Below are 21,234 nucleotides of genomic sequence, written 5' to 3' on the forward strand. Positions count from 1 at the left end.
AGGCATTAATCTGTTATTGAAATTTTATTCTCTACAATAAACAATGTCTTGATTTTCAGTCAACGGAAGCACATTTTCTCCAGGGGTGTACCTAATGAAGTGACCACGGTTAGCTGCCTCATGACCAATGTGTTGTATTGATTGATGCCTACCTAGTTGGACATGTCGCCTACATCCTGTGTGAGGTGAGTTCCATTTCTGGTTATTAATCAGCACATGAAGTGGGATGTCTTATTCATGAGCTGTGCGCATGCGTAGAGAAAGAGAGAGAGAGAGAGAGAGAGAGAGAGAGTTTGGGTGGGGGCGGGCGGGGGCAGTCCACGCGTGCATCCATCCAGAGTGGGGGGCGGGAAGACTTGGAAATCTCCGCCGCTTGCGGGTCGCTTGGTTGCCGCCGGAGGGAAGCCAGAGGGAGCCAGCCGGTGCCCGGAGCCAGAGATGATCCGTGGCCGAGCGAGCGCCAGCGTGAGGCGGGCTGCTTGAAGCGGGCAGGTGGGCGGGCGGCCGGTCAGCCGGCCAGCCAGCCAGCCGGCAGCCAGCGCTCCGTCTCGTCTGGTCTCCCACGGCTGAAGGACGAACGACTGCTCAGTGGATGAACTCATCCCGTTGAAAGCTCTCTGGAGAGGGACAGGAGAACCCCCTGAGCATCCTCCCCCCTTTGCACTTTCTCCATGGCGTCTCCGCAACAGTCCAGGATTCAGTCCTATCTGGAGTGCAACAAAATTGTAGCCTTATTTGAGGTGAGTGCTCTTCAACTTCTTGTTCTCATCCAGATGTCAATAAAGTGTGAGAGATCAACACCTTGCTCATGGGCACCCTCACAGCTTTGTGGCACTGCTATTTTGAATTCACTACTACTGCTTGATCAATATTCTTGTTAGCGCTGTGAGTAGAATGGGGATCCAGATAGATAATTGCTCACCCACACACTTGGGTTATTTTGTTTCGTTGAACCTGAGTGATCACGCTGGCTGAGCTTTTTATTGCCTCACTGCAAAACGGGACAAACAGCTCCATCACGGTCACACACACACACACACACACACACACACACACACACACACACACACACACACACACACACACACACACAAGCACTTGCAAGTGTGTGCGTGTATGCTAACGTAATCACAAAGTGCTGACGTGACACTTTGGCGCATTCAGCTAGTAGCAGCACGACGCTGCACACATATACACAGGAAGCGCATGCATGCTAAGCAGATGTGAGAGAGGTGTGTCGTTTCAGCACCACACACACACACTCACACACACACACACACACACGTGATGTCCATTCAAGACTCATTCCACACAGTCCCAGTGTGTTGATTCAGTCTCAAGAACAACATGATGTCAGCTAAACGAATGATGTTGAATCCATCTTGTTGAATAGTGAAATGTAGTGGTTCTGGCATTGAACCTTTTTTTTTTTTTTTTCCCAGACAGATTGTTCAAAATGTCCACATCTGCCTCGGTTCCTTTTCCATTGAACCTAATGTACTATCTCCGTAACGTCTTCATGACACACTGTCTCCATACCGTGGAGCAGGCCGCCGTTTCCACACCGGGTCACAACATCAATAACAGCGGAGCCCGCTTTGCTCAATTGAGCTCAAGTCAAACGTATTGGCTCTTGCCTATTTGACTGCTAATAGGCATGATTGTTCTTCTATTTGCCTGTAAATTCCACAAATAAGCACGCCAGCTCAACTTTGCATTGACCGCACAAGAGATAAGCGTGTGTTTCTGCGCGTCACGATACTGGAGGGGAAGTTTTCCCTCTGGGCAAGAGTTTTCTCACTTTTGAAAAAAAACATTTGATTGGAGGTGATGCTCTGAGCGCAGCTTGAAAGAGTAATTACATACAGCCTGAGGCCAAATGCATCATCACCAGGCTTTAGAGAATAAATAGTATAGAGCAAGTCCAGTAGGAGGACGCTTTCCAGAGAGGTCGGTGGCGGGGTGGTGATTTGTGGAAGGACAGCAGCTCGGAGGAGAACGGAGGCTGCATGCTAATGCATTAGCATGCGTGTGCCATCCATCATACAGTCACTGACACGCGCAAAGCTTGACCGACATTCTCTAGCCAATGACAGTCATAGTACTTGTTGGAATTGGCGGATAGGATGGAGAGATAGATGCCTTAGCAGCTATCCAAAAGTCCTCCCAGGGAACCACGACACACCTCCGCCCCTGTGGTGTCGTTTTTACGCACTCATTCACCCGGATGACTTGTTGCGTGGTTCTTCGTCAAATGAGGTGTTTTTTGTTTTCCGCCCACCTCAAACGACAAGCATCTATCACTTGACAGCAGCCCAACATCAATTGTGGGTCTCTCTCTCTCTCTCTCTCTCTCTCTCTCTCCCTCTCCCTCTCCCTCTGTCCGTCTGTCTGTCTGTCTGTCTGTCTGTCTCTCTCCCTCCCTCCCTCCCTCCCTCCGTCTGTCTGTCTGTCTGTCTGTCTGTCAGCATCTGACACTTGTGACATGCTTATTGTTGACATGGCCGATGTCACAGCGGACGCTGCATTAGCTCCGTCGGAACGCCAGATGGGTCGGCCGATGGGTGTACGCTTGCGAGCCGCTGCTCGCCTTTTTGAAATCCGGTCATTTGGCGTCCACAATGTTGGAACTGCAGTCCGGAGAGGTTGACTCGGTCAAACAGAGTTCATTTTCCCCATACGAAGCCGTGCCGGCCCCAAAGCCGTCGGACATTTAGCCTTTGATTTGTCGCTGCTGTTGGCATGCCGATTAACTTCGCTGCGCTTATTCAGGAGTTGATGACCAAACTGATAAGCGAGACCCCCGAGCGTCCCATCCCTTTCCTCATCGACCACCTCCAGAGCAAACAGGACAGCCCGGGAAAAATGCACCGGGCCTTGTCCGGATCGGCGGCGCTGTGGGCCCAGAGCTCCCTGGGTGGGTAATGACGTGACGCACATGCGGCAATGGAAAAAGAATGTCAAGTAACACCTTTGCTTTGCTTTGCTTTGCTTTGCTTTGGTGTGTGTTCCAAAGAAAGCAAAAACACTCGAAGAGAGCTGCGCCACAATGACAAGCCGTGGCAAATTCAGTCCAGGAAACCCAAGAAATCCAAAAGTGACCTGGCCGTGTCCAGCTTGTCGCCTCCCTCACCGGAGTCCACGCCGCGTAAGTCGGCGCCATCCATCCATCCATCCATCCATCCATCCATCCGTCCTTGATCTAGCACGGCCGCGCTAATTTTGCGCCTTGTTTCCCCGTCACACGCCCCACCGAGTTGAATGGCTCTTTTGAATTTGCTGCGATTGTCTCGAATTGCAATTTGTCCCAGTGTTGCCTGACGCACGTGTGCAGCCGCAACATGACTGCAACCTATTTCTTTTATATTGTGTTCTTTTCAAGGCTAATAATGATGGATTGGATGTGCTTGTTTTTCTATAAATGACCATTTATTTTTGAATCCAATCTATTCTTTCGTATTTAATTTTTACTTATCCTCACAGTATTTAGTGGATTGCACGCTTGTGCATGTAATAATGTGAAAAGACAAATTGTTACCATTTGAAAAGCCCGGAGACGTCAAGGCTGGGTCAAATGTGGAGCATGTCGACCGTTTGAATAATTCAAGTCGGTGACGCCAGTCTATTTCAGGGTGCGGTCAGCGCGTGGCTGAGAAATGAGGCTATGAAGTGAAAAGAGACGAAAGAAACGTGACGTACGCCCGTTGCGGCTCGGTTTGGGAGTCGGATGGCATTAAAAATACATTTGGTAGGTGTTGGGGTGCGCGCGGCTCATGAAAAATGGAAGGCGGATTGAACATTAGCACACAAGCGACACAAGTGTGAAGACCAGCGCGCTCGAATGCCAATGGCGATGCAACGCTTGGACTTTGGTTAAGGACGTTTATTCCTGCCGGGCTGGACCGAGCCGGGCCGGGCAGCCGTACTTTTGTGCATGTAAATGGCATCGCACGCACGCACACGACGGTTCCGTCCGTAACTGTCCATTTTTTGTGTCTATTCCGATTGTCAGTTTGTGGTGTTTTTGTCAGTGCCTCAATGTCCATCGTGGGACTGGCGGGACAGCCGCGACTTGGACGAGCTCAACCACATCCTGCTGGAGAGCAAGAAGCTGGGCCGGGCCCTGGAGAGCCTTTCTCGCAGTGAGACAGACCACTCACCCCGTCATGTAACGCTTGTAAAAGCACACCAGGCGACCTTTTGTCAGTGTTGCCGTGAGATCCCTGGTGGTAAATCCCATCCAGGATCAAGCGGACCATCTGACAAGACCACGTGGACTCTTGTTGTCTTCTATCCCTTTATGGGGTTTTCTTTTTTTGGGTTTGTTTTTTCCGCAGGCATCGGCACCTCCGGTGACATCGATCAGGTAATGCTGACTGGTCAGTTTGTACGGCGCGATTTGATTTATGCTGCGGTTCATTTCATTGTGCTGCTCCTTGTGCTGTTAGAATTTGGGAGGCTTCAACTCGGTGCCGCGCCCCCGCGTGGTGGGCGAGTGGACGAGTCGGCCCGAGGAGGACGCAGACCTGCTAGCGGCCGAGATGCTGCGGCCTCCTGTCCCGCGGGTCAAAAGCCACGTTGGCTGGAGCGGGGACAAACTTCCCGTTGTCAGGTCGGTCTTCGTCTTGCGTCCGCAGGAAGAAATGAAACAAATCCCAGCTGCTGCGTATTGAGTGAGTGTACTTTGCGTTGAAGAACAAATGCTCTCAAGCGGACATTCTCGGCAAGATGAGTGCCTCCTCCATCTGAACGAGTGTGATAATCCCATTTCAAAGGCTATCCGGCGCCAAGCTCATTTGGAATGAAAAGTAATGGCGCGTCGCTGGAGGCTATGGTGCACACGCCGAGCTTGCTATCAAAACATTTGCAGCCCTAAACTGCGTCATTCCTCGACCTCTCTCAAGGCTGCTTTTCTTCAACCTGCTGCATCTTTGAGCGGCGTCGGTGTGATGCGATTTGTACCGTGGTGTGACTAATGACGGGAACACGAAAGCATTCATCACGCACGGCACGCACACAGCTAATTTCTTTAGGCTGTCCAACGCTGGCGGGAAAATCACTTTGTTGGCAGCTTGAGTGTGTGTGTGGGGGGGGAGTTGCGTCTAGAAATATGCAGTCCTGTTCTGTGGTTATCATCACACTCATAAATGTCTTTGCTTGCCCCGCCCCGTCCCGCCCCGCACTTCCAGTCTCAAGATGGAGGCCAAAGGCAGTAAAGGGCTGAAGGCGTTGCAACAGCATCACAGGAATCTGCTGGCCGCCGTGTTGGCACAGGAATCCTTGGACCCGCTCCACGGCCTCACGCCGTGCCTCGGAGAAGACGAGATGGATGATCACGATGACGACGACGCCATGGAGCTTCTGGGTAAGTTCACTTTACGGGAGTGGAAGGCCACTGGCGGATTTGTGGCGCTCATTTAGGAAGACAGAATGTGTGCCACGGATGACTGGCCGGCTTGGACTTATTGATTCCCGAAGGGCTGATTGATCTGCTCTCCTGGGCTGCTGAGTACTGCATGAGTCACTTTCTCTTCTTTTTTTGTGATTGGGGATCATTTTTTATGGCTGTCCCAGTGCGCCAGGCATGTGAGGAACTGAATTTAGTAACATTAGTGCCCTCTAGTGGTTGATGCGCGTCATCACTATTAACCGTAGCGCTGCGATAAAAAGAGAGATTTATTTTTTGACTACGTTTAAATTGTAATATTTCTTCTTTTACATTTTTTTTATACTTCAAATTATTTAGTGGAGTATTTGTGTGTGTTTTGACGTACTCGGTACTGTGGCTTAATGTACATTTTGACTCAATAATGAAATATATGTATTGATATATTTTTTTCAATATTTTTTTCATATGTATATATACTTTTCCCATTCCATTTCATAGCTGCAGCGCGCCTTAGGAGCGCACCTTGAAAGTGCATGGCTGCTTTAAACCGCTAGAGGGCAGCATTGTTCGCTGGCAACTGGCTCTTACTGTGCTTCGTGGTCTGTAGAGTTCAAGCGTTGACGGTGGCCGGTGTCACTTGACCCTGCCTGGCGTGATGACTCATACGCCGTGACGTCAAATTCTGCTGCGACGCCCTACCATTAAATAAAAATCAATCATCAAATAAAAAGTGTAGTTCGATGTAGTAAAAAGGTTTACACCAACTTCTATAAAACTTTCCTCAATCCACAGAGCTGTGATGTGTGTGCTGCGACATCTGATTCACATCACAAAGTGTGTATGTGTGTGTGCGGTTGTGGTGGGGGTCCACCATTGGAAAGACATCATTAAGAAAGGCAATTCTGGCACGCTGCTTTTTATTACAAAGCCAAACAAATGTCCGCCACCACTCACATCAAAGTGTATATGTGTGTCCGTGTAGCTGGCGTGCGTGGGATCGCTTCACGCCCTTTTTCACAATGGTCGCGGGACTGACTGGCAATAGATCCCAGGCGTCGGTCACCTTCATTTAAGGCAGCGATAGTCAAGCCAGTGTCACCGTTGACTTTGCCTGTCATGTATTTTGCAGAGGACCTGGATGACCTGCGCATGGAAGGCGTGAGCGGGTTGGCTCCGTCCGGCTGTAAGTTCAGTCAAGGACGCAGCTCCTACTATTCAGAACCTCAGGCCAAAGTAACCCTCAACATCTGCTCTCGATGTGCCAGGTAGGCCTTTGTGGGAGTGTAGCGCTTCACCACGTTAGCTAGCGGCCGGCCATTCATTCGCGTAGCACAACACAAGATTCCAAATCCACAATGTATGCAATCTGGCTGCGGGTAAGACGTCTGGACGCATCTGGGCGATAAGCGCTATCTGTGGCTACGACGACGCCGTGTCGTCATGCGCCCGCGCGGCCGGCGTGCGTTGTTTGGGCTGTGCGGTGTGCTCGCGTCTTATCAGATGGGGAAGTTTTCCTTAGTCCCGCACCGGGAGGAACGTTATTGCAGGATCACCCGCAAGCCCTTTGTTTATGTAACGGGATGGTTTATACCCATTGTACCTTTGCTTAGACATCTATGTATTTCTTTTGCCATTTATACTGACTGGACAAAATATAGACATAATGATGCAGTTACGGTGGGTGATGAGCATTTTTCACAAGTCGCCCGACTCAGGACAATCGTAAGCTAGCCAAAACAAAGGGAGCTGTCATGTAAATCGAGCGATTCCATCTCAGTCTCGTGTTTTTAAATGATTGTTGACCCTCATGGTTTCCTCCTTGCTTGTGTACTCATCGTGCTTTTGCGTGTGGTGGTCCAGGTTGCAGGGCGACAGTCTGACCACCAGCAGGTCCCAGGACAAGCTGCCACCTCACCCATCCCAACGAGCCGTGCCTGACATCTCATGTGAGTGAGTGCCAAGCACGTCACGTCCGTCTTGGCGTCTGCTAACGTGCCGTCTCGTCTTTCTCGCAGCCGCGTTGCCCGGGGTGGACGCTTTGGTTTGGGCGGCTTCGGCGGCTTCGGCGGCTTCGGCGGCGGGACGCTTGCAGGAACGCCAAGCGCCGTCTCAAGTGTCCAGCTCTGTGAGTGATGCTAATTGGAGGGTGGCCATCTTGTTTGTTCACAATGTGTAGTGGTTCACATTTCTCGGGATCAGCATCTCATCGACACCTTGGCGCACAAAGCAATTCAATCAGATTCCAAACTTGCGCTTTGCGCATGCTACAAATGAGAGGCCGTCGCGCCAAAGAAGGTGCTGGCTAGATAGATAGTGTTTTGGCGCTCCCCCCATGTACGTGTCACGCACCATTAAAAAGGTTTCTTTTATTGGCAGCAGCGCCTCGTGATGTCGACCGAGCCGTCGCCGCTTTGATTGGGTCTGCTCCCGGTTAGCCGCTCTGCATCTGCCGCGCACACCCGCTCATGTCTCGGCTGGTTACGGGGGATTTTTTTTTCTCCAAAAGACTTGGATGGGGGCAATTATGAAAACAAAAGAGCGAGAGTGAGAGGAATGCTTTTGGAGGGGGTTAACGATGCAAAAGGGCGTCTCGGCGGCGGGCGTTATTGACGGCGTGTGAGACGGCTCAAGAGGCGGAATGTTTTGGAAAAGGCGCGGCAACTCCGTTTTTTATTTATAGCATGGGGGAAAATAATCCAAAGAAAAACATACATTTCAGAATTCATTTACTTTTTGACATATCAAGTCATGTATCGTGTACATTTTCTAAATTCCACATTTAATCTTTACGAGGCCGTCATTTGAAAAAGTGTCAAAAAACCTGCTTGTCAGTTTATTTTTCCGACATTTCTTTGAAATGATGACATGTACTGCACATGTGCTCAATTTAGGTTGTAAAAGCTGTTAATGGCCGTTGGTATTGGTCTGGCCTGGCCTGGCTTGGCCGGCTGCCCCTTGCTTAAAGGCGATAAATGTCCCCAAAGATCCCGCCGCCTCCAGTTTGTCGGCTGGGATCAAAACCGGTTGCCTGAGTGACGACGGGGTTGTTAAGCAAGCAAGCCTGCCTGCGTGGCTGCCTGCCTGCCTGCGTGGCTGCCTGCCTGCGTGGCTGCCTGCCTGCGTGGCTGCCTGCCTGCGTGGCTGCCTGCGTGGCTGCCTGCGTGGCTGCCTGCATGGCTGCTTGCCTGCGTGCCTGCCTGCGTGCCTGCCTGCCTGCCTGCCTGCGTGGCTGCCTGCCTGCGTGGCTGCCTGCGTGGCTGCCTGCCTGCGTGGCTGCCTGCCGGCCCGCCTGCCCGCCTGCCTGGCTGCCAGGGGGAAAGTGCTCATTTGTTCGACGCGAGCAGGAAAATGAGCGTGATGCGAGGGCCTTGCGGCTGATAGAAGGCAGACGCTGTTGTGACGCTTTATGTTCCGTTTCCACGGCGATCTGGCGACGCACCGCGCGGCCCTTGGTCTTATTATGATTTTGATCATCTACGTTATTTCATTTTAAAGGCCACAAAGCCGCAAGTCGACGTCATCCGTTTCAAACATATCGTAAGTTGGCGTGGGGCTCATCACTCATGTCGCGTATTGATCCTGAGATTGACTGGCAGCCAGGCTTGTGCCAGTGGGGGCGTAGTGGTTCCAAAAAACACGTCGCGCACCAACCACCATTCAGCCGACATGTGTTTCATATGATTCCCGGTTTAGCGTGCCGTCGCTGTTGATTTTCGAAGGTCTGGCAAAAGCCAAAGATGGAGTCGTGATTCCCTGCAATCTTCCTTCCATACGCACTTTCATCTCCTGTGGGTTTTTTTTATAGACAACCTCCCATTTTTCTCACCCTCAGCAGATTCGGCTGTGATATTTCCAGTAATGACTGAACGTGATATGAAAGGAGCTTAATTGAAGCCTTGCTGACTGTTGTTGGTTTTTTTTCCTTTTAAAAAGTGACTTTCACTCTTTTTTGCTCCCCCCTCCCTCTTACAGCGTCAGCCTGTCTGGGAGTCTGAGCTCAAAGCTGGGAGGACCGGTGGCCTGCTGCTGGGGGACCCCCTCTTCTCCAAGGAGCTGGAGAACATGGGCAAGCAACTGGCTGGTGAGCTGTTCAATTTGTTTAGCGGCAGAAATGACCAGAACATTGCCTGTTGATGCTGCCGTATTTCTCATCACCGTGAAAGCCTGCAAGGAAATCCAGAGGGCATGCCCCCCCCATCACCCTCCCTCCCTCCCTCCCTCCCTCCCTCCCTCCCTTTAACACAACCACACGCCTTGACATTATTATAAAGGGTTTATTATTTGTCCTCTCACATACATAGCGCGCTTATTGAAAGCATATTGCTAACACAATAGCCAAGACTTTGCTCACAAGAAGCCTGGTTTTTCATTCGCAGATCTTCCTTCTCACGTGGTTTTCATTTGCACGCGTCTGACGCGGGCGGGGCTCCCGTCGGGCGAACGAATGAGCTAATTGGGCCCTTTGAAGTCTTTATTAGCCTCTAACACGTTCCACGTCGGGAGCCGTTTCATGTTTGGGATTGGTGGCGCTGAGGTCGCCGTGCCACGTTTGTGATAACGACTGACTGACTGACTGACTGACTGACTGACTGACTGTCTGTCTGTCTGTCTGTCTGACTGTCTGACTGTCTGACTTCCGTGGTCTCGCTTGCAGAGGTGGAGAAGGATTTGGCCAAGCTGGCAGAAGTGGGGAAGATGACGGTTCGAAACAATCCCCACCACGGCAGTAGTCTCCTCCGCAGTCCGCTGGGCCACCGGAGCCTCCCCGACACGCTGCCGCTCACCAGCCTCCTCTGCAGGCCTCGCTCGCCGGGCAAGACGTGCGCCACCGGGCTCCCCATGGTCAGCCCCGGCTCGGCGTCCCTGCGTCCGGGCGGTCGTGCCTACAGCAACCCCGGCAGCAGGACGCACACGCCCGGGACCACGCCCGACAACCTGCGCTCGGGCTTCAACCCTCACAAGGAGGTGACGTTCAGGAGGTGCAGGAGTCGTCCGGTCACGCCCACCGGGCAGCCCGCGCGCCCCCGACCCTTGCTCACGCCGCCCGGCCTCAGCACCACCGACAGTCTGGGGGCCAGCCTGAGGGCCTACCTGGCTGAGGTAGGACCAACATCTAGCATCAAATTAGAGGCCTCAGATGGGGCTGGAGACAGATTTGACTGATTTAGGATTATCATTCACTATTAATATTGAATGTAATATCATTTCATATTTAACAAAGTTTTTAAGGTCATGGGTTCAAGTTGCCTGTCTGTCTGTCCGTCTGTCTGTCTGTCTGTCCAACCAAAGTTTCCCTTGAAATCATCCCCCATATTTATATTGTAGCAATAAGACAATGACAAGCAGGACACCCAGTGCGTATAAACGTGAGCGTTCTCCGACCCAATGCTTTGGGAAGAGTCAGAGCGTGTGCGCCAAAAGGCCCCGTGCCCGGCGGCGGGTACTGTTGGCGGCGGGGACCTTGGCGTCGACTACAGAGCCAATCTCACGCGTGTGCTTGGTGTGGAGTTTCCGTGGTGGAAAGCATCCAGCCCAATCCATTTCATAAAAAAAAAGAAATCTATATTTCTTTCATGTAGGTGTTGTTAAACAAGACGTCAGGTTTGATGGCTTTATTATGAGTTGTTTGCTTTTTGACACTTTTGGTTGCCTTTGTATGAAATCCTACTTTTTTGTGGTTTTGTTCTTACGCCTGCTTCAGGATGAATTTTACCAGCAGTTGCAGGCCATGCGGCAGCCTTGGCACATCCCCAGCGACACGGACAGCGACATCACGGAGCCGCCCGAGCAGGACAAAAGTAAGTGAACTTTTCTCGACACGTTTCTCATTACATCACAAAAAACATGGATCTGAATTTTGCGTTGACGTTACAGAAGAGGAATTTCAGTTTGGCAACAAACAAAAAAAAAAGTCAACCGCCGTTGTCGTGGAAACATAACTCTGGCGGTTGCTTATCTTACATAATGACAACAATGTTGGCAATGGAGAGCCATGTTGAATTAATCACAGTCCAAAAAAAAAAATTGTGGTCATCGGACTTAAAATATGCAAATTCTATTCCACTTTCTGGCCCCGAATAAACAGAAAGCATGTTGAGTTCACCGAAGGGTCGTTGCGGTTTTGGATGGATCCATATGGTCTCCTTTTTGTTGTCTCAGGTGCCAGCAAGCGATCCGTCTTTTCAGGTAAGAATCTTTTGCACACTCCTGACAAATCTGGAGCCTGACTGTCTGCTTATGACCTCATTTCTTGAATAAACGTGCGGAAGCCACCAAACTCATTTCATTCAATTATCCTGGCGAGTTCAACGGAGGCCGTTGCCCAGTTCCATGAAGTCACGCGGGGGTACGGCGTTTACGCGCTCGCTCGCTCGCTCACTTGCAGACAGAGCGCAGTCACTGACGATCCGGCTCTGTCTGCTTTGTGGCTTGCGTCTGCGGTCGTTCTCTTGTGGTGACCGAGGTGCTGCCCGCAGTTTGCAGTGTGCCAGCCTGGAAGGAGATGTGAGAGAAGGCTGCTGCTTGGCTATCACAAGAAAGCCAGACTGCCCCCCCCACACACACACACTCTCATTTCCCCCCCGCGTCGCCACGGCAACACTCCGAAAGCGCAAACTTCATTTTCCAACTTGACCGTGACACAGCAGAATATTAGCCTGACTTTAGTGCTGAACAATTGATTGTAATATCTTCAAATATAATATGGCTTCTCTGTCCTATTTCCAGGCCTATGAAGACGACAAAGATCCCGTCCGACAATTATGCAAGCCGCCGGACATTTGGAACAAATTCTGTTATTTTTATAAGTCCTATGAATGATATTGTATACCTTTCTTTTTTTCCACCAATATTTCCTATAGACTGTTATACTATATGATATTTTTGTTTGCTCTTTCGCATGCTATGGGACTCCCTGCATGGGTCGGGTGCACTTTGACAACCTCTTTCCAAGGCAGTGCACAATTGAGACAATTTCTTGCATGTCATGTCTGGGCAAGCTTACGCCACTCGGCGTCAACAAATTCAATTGAACATTCTGACCGTTGCCGCTATTCACGATACAGAGTGGAGACACTGCAAGTACTTTTGATACTACATGCAATTTGAATAGAGACAAATAATTGTGAACAAAGATTTTCATTTGAGCTGTGCTGCAGTGTAGCGCCAACTATTGGTGAGGAGAACTATTATGGCTACTTGAGTTAGCATTCGCTTGTTTGCCTGCCTTCAAACGATCCCTTAATGATATGCTCCTTGAAAGAGGTTTTCAAACATCTCGTGGAGGACACGAAAGAAATGCTAGTATGCTAATAAAAGGATTTGGTGCTCATCACTTTGGTGCAAAATTCCATTTCAACCCCAATAGAGGAGCTTTTTTCACTGCAGTCCCATCAGCTGGATCTGGTTGGGCCTCAACGGAGCCCCAGTGGTGCCTTCATCTCGCCCGAGAAAAAGTCTTTTCAACCTTCACATTCCACATTAGCAGTGCACCACAAATCCATACGTCCACAAATCAACCCTTTCTACGCGGGCTATTTTCTCTTTCAGTTCATATTTCTTCACCGCTCGGCCGTTTGTTATGTCAGCAAAAAGAATCAAAGCATATGGAAGATCTGGAAGGAGATGAAGACTTGAGTTCCCGCCGCAGATGTCACTCAAAACGCAGACGCTTTATCTCCATCTGCTCACATCTGTGTATTTACAAGTCATCAAGAGCCATGACCGATTCCATGTGATCTCTTTCTCTTGACCACACGTGACAAATCAAAGGGATGATGTTTCTTAGTGATCCTTAAAGGGGCAGGATCAGATCATGGTAGAGTATTTGATGCAAGCAACTGTGAGGGCCACCCGTGCAGCATTGCAACTCAAGGGGGAGAAAACCTGATCATACATGGAGCATAGTCTTCTGAGCCTGTGTATTGTCAAAGTGGCTGATTTATGGGGAACAATATTCTCCCCCAAATAAAACTACTCAAGTCCAAATAAATCCGATCCAAGTTGTATCAAATACATTGGAATCGTCACATACCACTGTCATTTAAACCAACAGTAGTAATCATCATAACAATAAAACAATGGTGGCAATAAAACAATGGTGGCTAAGGACTCACTACCGCCCTCTGGCGTAAACGAAAACGAACTTGTTTGCCAGTGACGTCAAATTGTACACGCTTACCTTTCGACCGAATACTTCTTCAAGCAGACACCACAAGAGGGTAAAATAAAGTTTATATTATAAAGGAGTCATAAAGTAACGTTTTAAACAGTAACAATATCGCTATAGCAATGTAAAGCTGCCATTTGAATGGTTTAATGACAGGACTGCGAACGACTCAAAATGGCGTCGGTTACTCTTCAAACTCGTCCGCCTCAAGGGACGTTTTCAAAGGTAAGCGCATATTTTCTTGGTACTGTTTACACTTGACTATTTTCGGCATGTACATGAAACGCCGTTTTAATGCATAATAATGAATCCAATTTGGGGTATGTCACGCTACGCCATGGCACCCCAAACGTCGTTCGGCTAACAGCTAGGTTAACGCCTTCGTAGAACTACTGTCTGGGTTGTTTATTTGAGTCCACATTTTCTTGCAGTTTCATGTGCGAAGCAGGACAGGAGATGGTTCTCATGTGTGGAGGATGTTATGGTTGGCCCCGTTGTGTGAATTAAATAAATCTATTGTTCCTCACTGGAATAGAATTTCAGCTGCTAGTTTATGGCAGATTTTATGGATCATATTGTGGCCACACGTTGGGCTTTACACAGTTCTTTTGTGTCAGTCTCCATTGTTTTGACGTGCTGTGTTCAGCGAGAGGGCAACATGGTTGTGTGATCCTCAGCAACATCACGTATTGTTGCTCTAAATCCAGGAGGATTACTTAGCAGAAATCCTGTGTGATTGTGGGGCTTTTCAGACGAAATCTTCTCTCTGTTCAAATCGGAGGCCTCATTACACGAGCGGCAGTCCCCGAGTCGTCGTGTCTTTCTATCACGCTTCACTTTCTTTTTCAGTAATACGTGGTTCTTGTTCCTGACCGCAGCGCGGTCGACGTTCCAGACGTTTTGGGGATCATTTCAAAGGCTTGGCACGGAGCCCTTGTCGGGTGAGGCGAAGAGACCTATGGGTCCGATGACTCATCACGATCCACCGCTTGTTTTGAGCCAAGGAGTCACGCGGCGTTATTATTTTGAAACACTCAAATCCACTCCTAGGCAGGCAGTGTGTGATCCTGTCTGTATTGAGGTTGTTTTAGAAAAAGCAAGGACACAATCAGTCAATCAACTTTGTGAGACAACTTACATTTGCCGCTGTGTTTCATTGACAGTTTGCTTTCCCTCATGTTTCTCTTTTATGCAAGCGAGGAGAACGCCACCGCGGAGGAGCCTCCGGTTATCTTGCAAGCGGGTGGCTTGTCCCTGCGCGTAGAAAACTCAGCGCCATGTGTACAGGTTTGCAAATATATCATATTTACAAGGCATATTTATGTATACTTTGCCTGAGTAAACCAAAGAGAATAGTAGCAATGAAATAGCAAGTAGAAGTCTATCAAAAACAAACGTTGTGAGACGGCTAAACAAAACAAACGATGCTTATTTTGTCCAGATGACTAATCCTTTGATTCTGGCTGGAACGTGGTCTTAGTGAGACTTTCTCTTACAAAAGAGCGACCCCTCCGTGGCTGTTCCGTCTCGGAACTTGCCGGCCAACAATCCGTCCACATCCTGCTTCGTTGATGTTTTCATTTACATATAAAGTTATGGGGTATGTGTGCGTGGCTTTCAAAGTTAGCCTGTGATTTATTACGCGCCGCATTATTCGAAACAGTACGAGTCATTTATTTATGCCAAAGCCTTGCTGATGTGAGCCACCACTTATCCGACTCGACTGCTTTGAAGGTAAGTGGAATGAAAAGTCAAGTTTTTGTGAAAGTCACCAGATTCTGTGAAACCTCCCAAATTCAAGACGCTGAAGTCATAACAGAAGATCTGCCGTTTATTTGTTCACTTTGTTCAGTGTCAGGTGTGCCCTCTAAAATACTTTGAAAGCGGATTGATTGTTTCTGGCAGCAGCAAAAGCCCCCACACACACTCGCTAGCTAGCTCGATACACCACTTTAACAACCCAAAAGAGAGACTTCTCACTAAAACACCATCCGTCTTGCGGTGTGTTTGCAAAGCTCGGTCTCGGGTGTCAGATAACCGCCGTAAAGTGCCGTCCAATAACACGGAATCATTTGGCTCGGCGGCGTCTGGGAGAAGAAAGATGGCTGACGACTGATTAATGCTGATGGCGCTGGCGATAAGCTTCGTTCAGGAATCTCGAGGGGTGCGCAGAGAGAATGAATTTCAACCTTCTTGCACCTGTTTCAGCTTCTCCTCGTAGCTCATTTCAAGGAGAACAAGTATCTTGGTAATTGTTGCTAAGCGAGACTCGTCCGGTTCTTCGCCGTCATCGCGCCGACGCCGCTCGCCCCCAGTCGATCCCAGAAAGCCTGATGTCACTTTCCCCATCGCCGTCATCGTCACAGCGGGAAATGGAATCGCTCGGCGGAAGCCCTTCTCGGGTGAAACGAAACATTGACGGACAAATGGGATGGATTCCTCCGGACCGGTGACTCACGGCTTTTAGCGCAGTCAATCACCACGAGTGCAAAACAATAAATTGTTCTTAAGGGATTAACCGCAGTGTGTTACAGTCAGACCTCATGGCATGTCGTGCAAAGTGCGAATGAGAAAATGTCCATGATTTATTGGGAAAGAACAAAGAACTTTTGGCATCTGAAGCAGTCACGGGACAGGACAGGTTGTACGAGGAATTGCTCATGTAATCTTATTCGGACCTTTTGTGCGTAGCGTAGCGGTCAGTGCAGCGGACAGTTGTTTTCTTCTTACGTACCGGGCAGCTATTCAAAAGCTGTCGAGTCGAAAATCCAATTAGTTGACTAAAAGCAGCAGCCACTTCTGGCCTTTTGACGTCTTACTTTTGAGCCTTACATCTGTACTGATGCACAACTTTGACAGGAAGACTACTGGGCCGTACCTTTGGAACTCTAATCGCAATATGTACAATTTGCACCTCATTTGGAGCAGCCGAAGAAATGTTGAAATATGGTACACTGGAAAGAAAAAGCACTTTACCACTCGACAAGAGACATTGACTTATTTCTTCCTCCAAGTTGTCCTGGTTGTTCTTTCCTCAATGGTTTTCTGACATCCTTAGCCCCTTGCGTCATCCCGGCCGGGCGGCCGGCCGCCTGGAAAATCCCCGTTAAAATCACTTTAGCTATTTTTGCCACACTTTGGCTCATCTCAAAGACCAGGCCAGCGAAGAAAGCAAAGTCGCTTGTGGCTAATGAGGCAGTGTTTTTCAGCGACGCCGGCGACAAGTCGACTCGTCAATTTTCACTGCCAGAATTGAAGAACATTGCAATGAGCCAAACAATGATGGTATCTGCGGCCCAAGGCCGTTTCCTGCGACACGTTGCCAGGAAGCCAAGAACAGGAAAGTAGGGAGAGCAGCTTAGCAGTGACCAGAAGGTCGAAGTGAGCCGGCCAGCTTCTCCACAAGAGGGCACAGATGACGTCTGTAGGACGTCATGGTCGCTTCGTACTTTCTATTTACCTCGAGTTCTTGTCTAGCAAGATCTTACATGAACAAATCCAGATCAAGGTAGCCTCTGGACAACGTCATTTGAAGCCTTCAGAAATGGAGAAGCATGGACAATTTCGAGACCTAAGTGAACCTAGCATGGATGTTTTTTGACTCGTGCGGGGAAGCCGGAATACTGGTGGACTGACTCAAGTATGGGGGGAAACTCCAAAAAGCAAGGAACCTCAGAATTGTGAAGATGCCAACCCAGAACCTTGGAACTGTAAGGCCAAAGTGCTAACCGCCATCACAGCGCTGGCTGTTGTACCAATTGAAACGATATGTCCACTGGAGTGACAGATAGTTGCGTAGTTCGCCGGTTCCATTACTTTTTTCATCAGCTTTCACTTGTAGCGTTGAGTTATGACGAGAAATGTGAAAAAAAGGAAATGTAGCCTCCACGTGCTATTTTATTAGCCTCATTGGCTCCATAAACATAATTGATGGCCAAGTTTGGTGCTGGAGTGTGGACAGACGGACAACTGGTGAGACACCCCTGCGTCTTGGACGGAGAAGCCACCGTGATATAGTGCCGCTCGGATCCCCCCAACCCCGCCGCCTCGCTCCCTCTGTGGCCGTCAGAGCTGCACGGAGGCGTGGAAGCGACCACACAAAAGAAATATTTGTCCAATCTGTCCAAGCAAACTCCCGCAACCCCTCCCTCCCCCGATTGAAGACCCCGACTTTCTCATCGTGCTCGTTCTGTGTAATTGAAAAAGCGATGCTCGGAATGGGAGCTGGCCGGCTGGAGGTGACTCGGGGAAAATACCCGCAGAGCGTGATGGATTATAAACATCGATAACAGTAAAACTGAGCCTCGTAAAAATGTGACATTAAAATATATTTTCCCTTTCAGTCGAATATTTTGAGTGATGAGAGCACTAGAGAAGAGCAATATGAATTCACTGGAAGCTGTACAAATAGATTTTTAACATTTTTTTTTAAATGCTGTACTCGATGGCCAACAATCTGTTGTAGTACCAAGACAGAGGCAGCAGCTCGCCACTGGGCCATCCTCAAAAAACAAAGAAGAAAATTGGCTATCATCGTTATTTTCTGTCATGATTGCAAGTTTGCTCAATGTTAACAAGTGAGCTTTGAGAGATGCCCAATAATCGGGCTTTTGCTGACTTTAATCAGAAATGTTTAGTTTGGGTTGATTGTATTTATTTTCCCTGCTTTAAATATTGAGCAGGTTTAACATTTACAAATGTCTGTTGTGGCCATTTTCCAGGCAGATCCAACCCACAACGTTAAAGATTTTTTAAGAGCCGTGTTTCGTGCTTCTGTTGCCCAAAATCTGGCCCGAGTATCGCTGCGCGGGTTCCCTCAAAGTTATGTGACGAAAACAAGACTGCAAGAAGTCGAATTTCACACTCGATGGGTGGGCAGACGTGCCTGAGACCCAAAAGTCAATTTTTCACGTGCCTCCACTGAGTTGCCTTATTTTCTTGAGGGGATTTTTTGTCCTATTTAGAAATGCAAACTATTCCAATTGGATTGGACCTAAAAGGTTCCTCTGTGTATTTTATTTGTCTGTTTTCCTTTCTTTCCCCTTTGTGACAGCTTTCCTTCTAGAGGTCGGAAGTCCCCTTTTTCAATGCAGCCCTGCTTAAAAAGGATGTTGCAATCTGTGTGTGTAAAGTGAAAAGGGTTGCCAGGGTGGCCAAAAGCGACTTGTTTGCTCAAGTCCCGACCCGTAGAATGGATGAGGACACAGATTGGGGCGGGTTCTTTTTTTCATCTGACCTCAACCCTGTTGCGTGTTTGGGGAGACATGGAAACCTCGGCGGGAACGGACAGGCATCCAATTGAACGCAGGAAGATGTCTGAATAGAGCGAGACAGGCAGTGAAAGTCGGTGAATTGGGAGAGGTGGTGGTGGTGGTGGGGGGGGTATTATTGCCATGACGTCAGTATAATGCGAGTTGTCTTTAAAACAACTTTTCTGGGCACCGGCGAACCCAGTCACCCGCTAATCACCCGCACTGCTATGTGGTAGGTTGATCCAGCGGTAGCACTCTGTCCAATACAAATCAGCTGAGTCCGGACCTTGACCTCTCCAGGCGCCACGCAGCTGTAAAACTTCAAAGTCCTGCGACTTAGGAAATCATCTGGCTTTGTTTCTCCTCCATATTTGCTTCCCTCCATGTCTTCGTGTGGGAACCAAGTGAATCTCTGATAGGGTCTTTTTCCCCGGGAAAGTATACAACACCCTGGCCGATACTGAAGCTATGCTGTCTGTTACAATGCACAATGTCCCATAGAGGACTAATTAGGTTTGGAATCTTTTGAAAGTTAAGGCTTCAAAATCATCTCAAAAAGCTACTTGAATAAATGTAACGGAGCAAATGGAAGTCGCTACCACCCATCCTGGTAAGTACGACTCTCACCGGTAGTATTTTCGAGGGCTGGCTGAAAGTCTAAATATGCCCACAGTTGAGTTGTTACGCCAGGTGATGGCAGTTCATGTATCACGAGTGGGGGGTGGGGACGGACGTCTGGGTTCCCACAGTGCAGTTGTGACTTGCTGACAGGTGTAGCACAACGGTAGGTGAAAGTTCACTCAAGATTGCCCCAGCGATACAAGTCTGGAAGCGCTTGTGGACGCACGCAGTCTGACAGTGTGCTGTCCTTGCTTCATCTTGTGTCAACTTATCATCAACTGGTACTCAGCAGCACCGCTTTCCGGTACTATTGTGGATCTATAAAAGCACTAACAAGTGACTCTTCCCCCAACGGTGGATGCCGGGACTGCGAATGGCTGCCTGCCATCTGTTGCAGAGCGTTGCGGGGCTTCTAAAATCACGAATACTGGTGCTATGCGGCAAACCAACTGGCCAGTAGCAGACGTCTACCCAAGGCAAACAGCTTGACTTGGCCCCCTGATTGCCAACCATCACGGGACCCCGAGACGGGCGATCATATTCAATGGTTAGACAGCGTAGTATGCCACCCTTGTCCTCCTCCTCCTCCTCCTCCTCCTCCTCTTGCTTGTCTTCTTCCTCCTCCAGCTGGCCAGCAGATGGCAAGACCTGTTGGCCCAGACGGGGAGCAAGAGAATGAGCAAGAGGAGGGCTGAAAGTAAATGATAGTGAGTGAGTGATAAGCACACTTGTGGCTGATGTGAACGTAGATGGCCCTGATTGAGTATGTGTATGGATATGTGGGGGGAATGTTTACAGGTCCTCACAAAGTACAGGAAGCTCAACCGTGCGGGGGTAGGTGATGACGCTGTCGGAGGATGGGGATTTGAAAGGGAAGTCGGCATTGCGCTTGTTTGTCCAAATGATTACCCGCCCCCCATCCTGCTTTCTATTTACTTTTTTGGAGGTCCTTTACAGAGGAAGTCAGCAGGCGTGTGGAAATCAACAGGGACTGCTAAGATTCATATAAACATGAGGTGCCCACGCTGTCGCTTTCTCTGTGTGTTTATGTGTAAATGTGTGTTGTTGTTTTTTGGAGTTGTACACACAGATGGTAGCAACTGGACAGGAACTTGGGTCATCACCTTTTCTCTTCGTTGACTTGTACAATGACCGGAATCATTAGTGAAAGGCTGGACGATGAATTTATTTGAAGGTAGCAGAGTCAGTGTCCATCCATTCGTCTATTTTGTTTCTATGACCAAACCGTACAAAAAATATTTCCATGTAGACTTTTCAGCCCAACCCAGTTTCTCGCCTCATTTAACCCAGCATCATTTGTCCCGCTTGTTTGTTTTGACCATCGGGCAATCGACCTCCTCTCTCGGGTGTCCATTTTGTTGTTTATTGCAAGCCGCTACGCTTTTACGGCGGCGTAAATGACAATGACTTGTCACCTGGCTTCCTCTCCTCCGCCTCCCTAGCCTGTTCTCAATCGGACCCTCCTCACAAGCCCGTGTCCATAAAATGCAAATATTTCCCGTCAATTGTCTTCGGCCGGGACAGTAGCGCGAGCTGACTGCGAGAGAAAACGCTTGCCTCAAGGTTGTAAATAAACCGCGGGTCTGCTTCCGATAATATTCAGGCCTCGCTGGACCTGACCTTATAGTCACGTACTGTTGTCTACATTTTTACAGCGGTCTGCTCGGAAGGGAAGTTTTGTGCTCCGCAATTTAATACGCTTCATTTAGCGACTTGAATAGTCGGTTGAGTCTACCAGGTTCGTTTGAGTGCTGATTGAACCTAGGGCTAAATGTGACGTTTTT

The 21,234-nt window shown here is 49.0% G+C and overlaps 2 protein-coding genes across 8 annotated transcripts in view; both read left to right on the plus strand.

Annotated features, from left to right (window-relative positions):
- Positions 1-363: 363 nt before the first annotated feature.
- On the plus strand, positions 364-12,712 carry c19h8orf34 (chromosome 19 C8orf34 homolog). 4 transcript variants are annotated; one of them, XM_085939116.1, is made up of 15 exons: positions 364-740; positions 2,773-2,917; positions 3,017-3,148; positions 4,032-4,142; positions 4,338-4,366; positions 4,449-4,612; positions 5,190-5,365; positions 6,519-6,654; positions 7,250-7,335; positions 7,405-7,514; positions 9,362-9,470; positions 10,044-10,489; positions 11,091-11,187; positions 11,475-11,575; positions 12,116-12,712. In XM_085939116.1, the coding sequence occupies exons 1-15, from the start codon at positions 672-674 to the stop codon at positions 12,206-12,208; spliced, it is 2,004 nt and encodes a 667-aa protein (XP_085795242.1). In that variant the 5' UTR covers positions 364-671; the 3' UTR covers positions 12,209-12,712. The 4 variants fall into 4 exon arrangements, with proteins under 4 accessions (XP_085795242.1, XP_085795238.1, XP_085795239.1 ...); XM_085939112.1 differs by having other exon boundaries at positions 4,032-4,366; XM_085939113.1 differs by having other exon boundaries at positions 4,032-4,366; positions 11,549-11,575.
- A 761-nt stretch (positions 12,713-13,473) lies between these two features.
- The window catches only part of sulf1 (sulfatase 1), a 44,800-nt gene continuing 37,039 nt past the window's right edge, over positions 13,474-21,234 (plus strand). For 2 of the 4 annotated variants that reach the window (XM_085939652.1, XM_085939656.1), the window contains exons 1-3: positions 13,474-13,608; positions 13,713-13,781; positions 14,753-14,843. The gene's annotated coding sequence lies outside the window, so the exon portion shown is untranslated. Of the gene's footprint in view, positions 13,609-13,629; positions 13,782-14,405; positions 14,498-14,752; positions 14,844-21,234 lie in introns of those variants that run through there. The other 2 variants (XM_085939654.1, XM_085939653.1) reach the window with 2 other exon arrangements.

The sequence above is a fragment of the Syngnathus leptorhynchus genome, chromosome 19 (assembly GCF_054491065.1).
Source record: "Syngnathus leptorhynchus isolate UIUO chromosome 19, UIUO_Slep, whole genome shotgun sequence".
In the NCBI taxonomy this organism is placed as follows: Eukaryota; Metazoa; Chordata; class Actinopteri; order Syngnathiformes; family Syngnathidae; genus Syngnathus; species Syngnathus leptorhynchus.